Source organism: Microtus ochrogaster, unplaced genomic scaffold (assembly GCF_000317375.1).
Source record: "Microtus ochrogaster isolate Prairie Vole_2 unplaced genomic scaffold, MicOch1.0 UNK21, whole genome shotgun sequence".
Lineage (NCBI taxonomy): Eukaryota > Metazoa > Chordata > Mammalia > Rodentia > Cricetidae > Microtus > Microtus ochrogaster.
The window spans coordinates 3,238,314-3,247,522 of record NW_004949119.1 but is presented as its reverse complement, the minus strand read 5'-3'; the positions used below and the strand labels follow the sequence as shown (position 1 = coordinate 3,247,522).

At 56.7% G+C, this 9,209-nt stretch overlaps 1 protein-coding gene across 1 annotated transcript; it reads left to right on the top strand.

Moving 5' to 3' along the window:
* The first annotated feature begins 38 nt into the window (after positions 1-38).
* Positions 39-5,734, top strand: Znf503 (zinc finger protein 503). The gene is made up of 2 exons (XM_005367672.3): positions 39-2,913; positions 3,620-5,734. The coding sequence occupies exons 1-2, from the start codon at positions 2,608-2,610 to the stop codon at positions 5,243-5,245; spliced, it is 1,932 nt and encodes a 643-aa protein (XP_005367729.1). The 5' UTR covers positions 39-2,607; the 3' UTR covers positions 5,246-5,734.
* The last annotated feature ends 3,475 nt before the right edge of the window (positions 5,735-9,209 follow it).

Here is a 9,209-nt window from a genome sequence, read left to right as displayed (position 1 = left end):
CATGGAGTTCTAGACAAAAAAAAAAAAAAATACAGAAAGAAAAAAGAGACTGGGGTGGTGGGAGAGGAATGGGCTACCAAGCCAAAGGGAAGGGAAGTCCCCAACCAGACCCCTGCAAGTACCCGGTTCAGATCAGAGACAGCGATAGTGGGAAACCGGTCTCCAAGCTCGGCCCCCGCCCCTGTGCCGGGGCGCAGATCCGCTCCCCGCTCCCAGCGCTCCTAGCCCCACCATTTATCAAAAGGACTTGACAACAAAAGAAGAGCTCTTCGGAAAAGTGGGGTGGGAGGAGGGGAAATTCAAAGTCTCTCAAGTCCGAGGAAGGGGGTGTGTCCTCCGCTCACCCCCTTCTACTTCAGCGAGTTTCTGGAGGTGACCCTCGAAATGGCTCCGGACGTCACGGAAGTTCAGAGTATTCGCCCAGCGGCACTGGAGTGCGTACACTCTGTGCACCTAGATCCAGGTACAAGGCGGCACGCACAGCGCCTCCCTCTTCTTTCCAAACAACCGGAGCGACGGCACAAATAGAGGGGAACGCAGCAGTCCCGCTGCGCTTCCCTGGAAGAACCGGTTCTCACAGGCAGCCGCCCCTCCCTCTCGCTCTCCCGGCTCAGGTCAGTCCTGTCTGGACGATCCACTTTATTTGGTCGGGCCACTCCGGGTAATTCCAGGCCTGGCTTCCAGAACTGTCGGGATGGCGCGTGGAGGGTAGTGGAGAAGGACCAGGGAGAGGAAAGAGCGAGCCTGAGACCTGTTTGCCTATGCACATGGCCAGGCCTCTTCTCTGGAGTTTTTCATCCCTCGTTACGAACCCGGGTCACAGAATTAAGGAGGGTTACCCCGCCAGTAACTTCCAGGACTCGGGCTACTTTGGTGGCGTGGCTCTTTGGAAAGAAGTTCCTGAGTTGGGAGTAGGGACACTACTGAGGGCGGCAGCCGGACATCCTCAAGTTACACGCCTGGGAGGGATTATCCCAGAGAGGCAAAAATCCTCCCGTGTTAGGCGTCTTCTCCGCCGCTGTTCTTAGATACCAAGCAGTCCCCGAACTCTGCTACCCAAAGCAGATTTGGGGTGCTTTGATTTACCAAAGCACCCCAAGGTGTCTGTCTCTCCAACACGGGGAGGGAAGGCGCACACTCCAGGCCGGTGCGTCCTGGGTGCACCTGCGCACTTAACTCTCACTATTTCATTTTCCTGACGGTGGGCGCCTCTTCCCCCTACACAGACACACAGACACACAGACACACACACACACACACACACACACACACCCCAGGAGGCTGCTCCTCTATCACCCTCCTTTAGTTCCTTCTCGGTCTCTTCCTTCCTCTGCCTCACTCTCAGTCTCTCTTTTTCTCTTCAAGTCTCACCCGCCTTGTAATCAGCAACAAAAGCTGACATAAATCACGGGCAGATTGACAAGAGCTGACAAATAACTGATTGATTGCGGTCGAGGCACATTGACAATTGATGGAGGGGTGGGGATGCCCAGAGAAACGGGGGGGTGGGGTGGGGGGAAGAGAGGGTAGCAAAGGAGAGCAAGAATGGGGGGGGGGGCTGAGTGTGAAACAGGGGAAACATGTGACCCCCGCTTCTGCCCCAATCTGCGCGTCCTCGGGTGTCACGTGATCAAGAAAGGCGGAGAGCCCAGCGCACGTCGCCTGGACGAGCAGCCACCCCCTCCGTTGCCCTTCTAGCTTCTGGTTTCTCTGCTGCGGAACTTCAGGAAATCCAAGCGGACGGGCACACTTCCTCCGGCATTGGCTTTCCTTTCCCGGGTGGCCGCGCCACGCGAGATCTCAATTACTGAAATTGAAAAAAAATTGGTGTGCGGATACCCACGCATCCCTGGAGTCGACCGTTCAGTTGGTATCCACACTTCCGCCTGTGCTTCTTCTCAACACCCGCCCGAAGTCTGTTGAACATACGCAGCCCCTTCCTCCAAAGGTTTCAGTTTGTTTTCCAGCTGGGAAAACGAAGAACGACGAGGACGAAAAAGAAGAAAGGCGGTAGATGGCAAACGTAGAATAAATGTCCATCTCGTCCGGGTAGCGAAATCGAGGGAGGGGACAAGCCGAGGGGCGGCGAAGTGGGAGCTGCCCATTAAAACCAGCACTGAGAATCCTGGCGGCGGCGGCGACGGCGGCGCGGGACGCGTCACATCCCCTTGACCCTCCAATCACCTCAGGCTCCCATTTGATTGGAAGGCGGCAAAGGCTTTAATCTCCCCCTTGTTGCAGCTGCTTTTGAAGTGAGTTTCCTCGCCAGAGCCCCGACTGGACAGGCAGCAGCTCACATTGCGGAGCGCAGCGCCGGCTCGGGGACGGGAGAGCGTAGCGCAGGGCACAGCCCTAGGCAGACACCGCGCACTGCGGGGCACTCCCGCACTCCACCCGGCTCCTCCTGCCCCGCTACAGCTCCCTTGCGGGCCACTCAGGATTATTCTCTTCTGGCTCCAGGCTCCGAGAAGGCACGCGGGGCACCCGCGTCCGCCGAGCCAGCTCCTCATCCAGCCGCTCCCGCACCCCGGGCGAGCGCGCAACCCCGAGCCCGCCCCGTGCGTCCCGGAGCCCTCCCCCCGCTGCTCCCATGCGCGCGGGTGGGTCATGAGCACAGCGCCCTCGCTTTCTGCCCTAAGAAGCAGTAAGCACAGCGGCGGAGGAGGCAGTAGTGGCAGTGCGGACCCTGCCTGGACCAGCGCGCTCTCTGGAAATTGCTCCGGCCACGGCTCAGGCTCGTCCCCGGCCGGCAGCACCAAGCCTTTTGTGCACGCCGTGCCCCCTTCTGATCCCCTGCGACAGGCTAACCGCCTGCCCATCAAGGTGCTGAAGATGCTGACGGCACGGACTGGCCACATTTTGCACCCAGAGTATCTGCAACCCCTGCCTTCCACACCCGTCAGCCCCATCGAGGTAAGGACCTTCTCTCCTGGGCAAGCTGGGACCCCTACCAGGGCTGCCTTCCTGTGGGGTTTCTTTCCCACGGGATCTGGGGCGGGGAGGGGAGGCGTCGGAGTGATTCAGCTCCAGGATGGGAGAAAAGGATAGCGTTTCCTCACCCCTTATTCGGAAAGGGCAACGAGATGGAATGGGACGTAAATTCTAAGGGGTAAAGCCACCCAAACTTGCCCTTTTTGTATTATAGTCCCTATGTACCTAACCCTCCCCCATCGGCCGCTAGGCTGACAAGGGACTGAATACTGTTCCAAAGTCGCCTTCCTCCAGCTCTCCAGAAGCTAGTATATTTACACAGCCTCGGAGGCGCCAACAGCTCAAGCCCTTGTTGCTCTTTAGAATCAAGGAGTGTGTGCCGGGAAGGGGATACAGTTCTGGCTCTAAAGAGATGAAAACCAAAACATTTGCAAGAGGTTGTTTCCAAATATAAGTAGTGCTAAAAGAATACGGGAAGGATCCTGGAGTCGTCAGGGGGATCTGGCGTCTTTCCCAAGGACAAGAATCTTAGCGGGTGGATGTGAAGTGGGGTGCCACTTAGAATTGCGCCTCGAAGTTGAGATGCTTTTCGCGGGTTATTACGGAGGGCATTAGTACCCTAAAGTCGGTATTCTAAAGGGTTTCCCCTTCTTTCTCTGTGTGACCCCCTCACCGTCTGACTCCGCAGCTGGACGCCAAGAAGAGCCCACTGGCGCTGCTGGCACAAACATGTTCGCAGATAGGAAAGCCCGACCCCTCGCCCTCTTCCAAACTCTCTTCGGTCGCCTCCAATGGGGGCGGCACGGGTGGTGCAGGCGGCGGAACTGGGGGCGACAAGGACGCCAAGTCGGGCCCCCTGAAACTGAGCGACATCGGCGTGGAAGACAAGTCGAGTTTCAAGCCTTACTCCAAGCCTGGCTCCGATAAGAAGGAGCCTGGAGGCGGCGGCGGAGGTGGCGGTGGCGGCGGCGGCGGGGGTGTTTCTGCGGAGAAGTCGGGATTCCGGGTACCGAGCGCCACCTGCCAGCCGTTTACGCCCAGGACAGGCAGTCCCAGCTCCAGCACCTCGGCCTGTTCGCCGGGAGGCATGCTGCCCTCCGCCGGGGGCGGCCCAGAGGGCAAGGACGACAAGAAAGATCCCGAAGCTGGCGGCGGTGGCAGCAGCAAGGGCGCCGGGGGCTCCTCGGCGGACGGGGTACCTGCGGGACTGGCACACGGGCGGATTAGCTGCGGCGGCGGAATTAACGTGGATGTGAACCAGCACTCGGACGGGGGTCCAGGGGGCAAGGCTCTAGGCTCGGACTGCGGCGGCTCTTCCGGCTCCACCTCGGGTTCTGGCCCCAGCGCGCCCACCTCGTCGTCGGTGTTGGGCTCCGGGTTGGTAGCTCCCGTGTCTCCCTACAAACCGGGCCAGACAGTGTTCCCTCTACCCCCCGCGGGCATGACCTACCCGGGCAGCCTGGCTGGGGCCTATGCTGGCTACCCGCCCCAGTTCCTGCCCCACGGCGTGGCACTTGACCCCACCAAGCCTGGCAGCCTGGTAGGGGCTCAGCTGGCGGCGGCTGCGGCCGGCTCTCTTGGCTGCAGTAAGCCAGCCGGTTCCAGTCCCCTGGCCGGGGCGTCGCCGCCGTCCGTGATGACAGCCAGTTTGTGCCGGGACCCATACTGCCTCAGCTACCACTGCGCCAGCCACCTGGCCGGAGCTGCGGCCGCCAGCGCCTCATGCGCGCACGATCCGGCCGCTGCAGCCGCGGCGCTCAAATCGGGATACCCGCTGGTGTACCCCACGCACCCACTGCACGGTGTGCACTCCTCGCTGACCGCTGCTGCAGCTGCGGGCGCCACGCCACCCTCCCTGGCCGGCCACCCCCTCTACCCCTATGGTTTCATGCTCCCTAACGACCCGCTCCCCCACATCTGCAACTGGGTGTCAGCTAATGGGCCGTGCGACAAGCGCTTCGCCACGTCGGAAGAGCTGCTGAGCCACTTGCGGACCCATACGGCCTTTCCTGGGACAGACAAACTGCTGTCTGGCTACCCCAGTTCTTCGTCTCTCGCCAGCGCCGCCGCAGCAGCCATGGCTTGTCACATGCATATCCCCACATCGGGCGCACCAGGCAGCCCGGGGACCCTGGCGCTGCGCAGCCCCCACCATGCACTGGGACTCAGCAGCCGCTACCACCCGTATTCCAAGAGCCCGCTCCCCACGCCTGGTGCCCCAGTGCCGGTACCCGCTGCCACCGGACCCTACTACTCCCCCTACGCCCTCTACGGACAGAGACTGACCACTGCCTCCGCACTGGGGTATCAGTGAGGGTGACCCTGGGGAATCTGGAGGGAGAAAAAGGAGCTGGGGTGAGGGGAGGAGTCGAGGGAGGGGCAGGAGCCGGACGAGGTTCCTGACTCAGGCTGGAGCGGAAGACCCGGGCTATGGAAGCGAAAAGAAAGCCTAAATCTTACCTATCCACCAACAACAGCCAGCGAATGAGCCTGGATGGGAAACCCTTCTCCTCCGCCCCTAGCTCCTCCACCCAAACTTTATAAAAGTTGAAAAAAATCGTTTGACTTTTTATAGAAAAAGAAGGAAAAATAATTGAGAAAGTGTTCATCTGAAGATTTCGCCGGTGAACGTTGGTATTTATTTATGTTAGCTCCAAGCGGACCCATGGTTCAAAAGTGCATTATTTAGTTTGAGCTCCGTAGGTTAAAAGGAGGAGGGGGAAAAAATTAAAACTCGAGGGTAAATATGTGGAAAACAAACCCTCCCATCCCTTGTAGAGTATAAATAAAAACAAAACCGCTACAGAATTAGGATCTTCTCTTTAATGTTACTTTTAAATTGCTATGATTGTATCGTGTGTTCTTATTTAATGTCTGATTGAAACTCAAATTTACATGCATGTTTGTTACAAAAAAAAGAAAAAGACGAAACAAAATAAGTCACAATTTGTCAACTCTGATTTCAAATTGCAAGTATTTTTAAGGTGTATACCATCGAAAGAGAATGGGTATTTTTTTGTATGTATTCTGGAAGAAAACAAAAAAAGGAAAAACAATTCTATTCCAAAACCTCATTTGCCTTATTTTGTTCTTTAAAAGGAACACAACTATTTTTAATTTTTAAGTCCACCCGCTGAGACGGGGACAAGGTTTACGTCATGTGCTAAAATAATAGACAATGTATCGCTTTAAAGATTAAAATTCCGTATATTTGATGTATTAAAAAGGTTTTACTTCTTATTATCTTTTTAAATTTTTTTTAACTTTTATTAAAGCGGTTTCGGCCTCTGCGGTTCCCGGGACCTCCCTGCTACCTCCTGCCCAGAATCGTGGCTGAATTTCCTACTGCTTTGTTGGGATTTTCTTGAATAGGCAAAAGCTTCAGAACGGCTGGCCGGCTAAATGGTTGTTGGCCTTGGGGGAAAATGTTTTTCAAGAGCAAATTCACAGTGTAGAAAGATAGTATCCTTGGCTAATTGCTCATTTCGCTTTTATTTAAGTCTCTCAGAAGCTGGTTTGTGAAAAGTGAAAGCAGGGAAAATAGAGGCTTTGGTTTTTGTTAAATTCCTCTTTTAAGGTTTTTTTTTTTTTGCGGGAGGGGGACATTTGAGTTTCATTTTGGGCAGAAAGCTGAGCAGGCTGAGACTAGCCCGGTGGGGCCAGAGCCCCGGGGATGCGTGACTGCCTGTCCGGTCCCCCTTTTGCATTGCAAGCATTCCGGCCTGGGGCCGGCGCGCTGACTAGCGGGGATAGGGAGGCATTTGCTGGCGGGGAGAGAGCAAGCAGGACCTTCTTGTCTCTCGACAACAAAGTGAGTTCTGCTTTTTTTTGGACCTAGAAGTAGTTGAATTACCCCAAACCCCTTAACACCCTGCCCACCCCACCCACATTGGCTCCATCCTCCTGCGGGAGTTGGGGCGGGTGGCAGGCCTGCACCGAGGCTGGTTTTCCCTGTCCGGAGTTCTGCAGTGGGTGTAGCAGCCCAATCGGGGTTTCAAGAGTGAGTTCCAGGGCTAGGAACCGGGAAGCCCTTCTAAACTCAGCGATGCGAGGGTTTTGGCTGTCCTGTTCAGCCTCACGGGAACTAATCTGTGCTGTTCTGGGGCGTCCGCACAGGCAGGATCCCGGTGTGGATCCCCGCGGAGCGCTCCCTTCTCCCCAACTTGAGCCTCACCACCCGGCAGCCAGAAGCGCGGGCAGAACAGCATCGGGAATGCCCCGGTAACAGCGGGACCAGGAGGCCTTGACTGGCGCTGTAGTTCTTAAGCTGCTGGGAGCACTGAGCCTAGGACGTCCTAGGATCCTGGGACCAAAGAGTAGCAGCCCAGAGAGAGCACCCCACAGCACGCGCCCTGCTGGAGTCAGGTCTTCCAGGGTTCCCCGAGTTTCTGGGTTCCCTTGGCACTAGCTCTCTCTGTCGCCTCTGCGGCAGGCACAGAATCTACCCTCTGCTTTAACCTTGTGTGGAACAGCCCCCCGAGGCCTTGGTGCCATTTGCACAGGACTTAGTGGCTTCTGAGATTTTCAGTCCCCCTCCTTAGAACCAGTCTAACAGCTGCGGGACCTTTTCCCGGGTGGCACACAGAGCAGACCCGGCCACCTCGCGAAGGCCGCAGAAGCGGACTTTCTGCTTTCCCGAAGGGTACAGCCTGGCGGCTGAGACCCTGGCACCAGCGCTAGGCCGAAGAAGGAGCGATGCGACCCTACCGCCGCTCTGGTTCAGAGGAGAGACGTTAGGCTGGCCTGGGCTTCTCTAGGGTCCTTGAGCACCGCATGGCTCACCATCTCCAGGTTCTTGCACAAACTCCACCAGCACCAGGTTGGGGAGGAGATGAGCCACCAGAGCGCCCACACCCCAAGGCCGGTGGCGTGGAATCTGGAAGCCAGGCTGCTGTCTTTCTCACCAGCACCAGCCACAGGCCGCTGGCACTGGGACCCACAAGTTTCACCCACCATGGTATTGCGTATTGGGGCAGGAGTGCTTGGGCCACTACGCCTTTCCCGCCTTTCCCTGCAGGACCCTCTCAGACAGGGAAGGCCTAAATATTCGTCAGCCCTGGAATTCAAGCCTGGACCCTTCAGGAAGACAACTGGAACGTTCAGGCCTTCATGCCCATTCTTGGCATTTTATTAACCAAAATAAAACCTCTTAAAAACTTTAACGAGACCCTCTTCCGGGAGAAGTTAGGCAGAGGCAGCAAAACTCCAGAGCCTCAAGGCTGGGGGTTAGGGGCAGGAAGGACACACACACACACACACACACACACACACACACACACACACACACCAGACATGTAGGATGGAGCCAAATCACTCATCACGGAGTTTAGAGGGATGCCGGGTGTCAGTATGTGTTGCAAGTTGGGCCGGATTCTCAAGCCTCCCAGGAGAAACACACGTTCCTCCCCGCTGCGTCCTGGAGCTGTCCCCCTCCTCCGCTTCTCTGCCCTCTCCGCAGCTAGGGAGAGGGCCCCTGCTCAGTAGTCAGCCGCTGGAGCCTGCACCACGAGCATGTCCACCAGGCGGCGCTCCGGATCCCAATAGCCGGGAAAATAGCAGAAACCCAGGCCAGTCCAGGACCCCAAGCGGCCTTGGCCTCTCCAGCTTTCAGGGATCCCCTCACTAACACTTCTCACTCCTTTTTTGCTGCGAACTATTTCCCTGCTCCTCTTCTACACACACACACACACGCACGCACGCACGCACGCACGCATGCACACACTTCCCCATCTCCAAAGGGTTGGTACAGGCCTCCAGGACCCTCCTTTTGAAAAACTCACACCGCTTCAGCAGATTCCTCTTACCCAGCTCGCTCTCACTTTGCAAGCCTAGATACAGTAGGGACCCAGGGCCCTTTGGAGAGCCTGTCTGAACGGCCGAAGACAGTTCACAGGAGCATTTATTTATTTATTAATTTATTTTCCCCTGTCTGAGACAAGGTTTCTCCTAATTGTCCTGGAACATGCATTGTAGACCAGGCTAGCCTCAAACTCACATAGATCGTCCTGCCCCTGCCTCCTGAGTGCTGGGATTAAAGGCATGCGCTACCATGACCGGCTTCCACGAAAGCTTCTTGAGGTCCCTCTTGTCTTTGACCTTCATGGAGAAACTGAGGCAAAGTCCAGGAAGCCAACAGGAAGGCCACAGGGCAAAGCCCAGGCTTCCTTCTCTATTCAAATCTATGCGCCCCATGTCATGGGTGGTGACTGTAGTGTTACAGACTACAGCCAGCCCGTTTACCTCTTATCCTGTCTAACCTTCCAAATACCGCCAGTGGG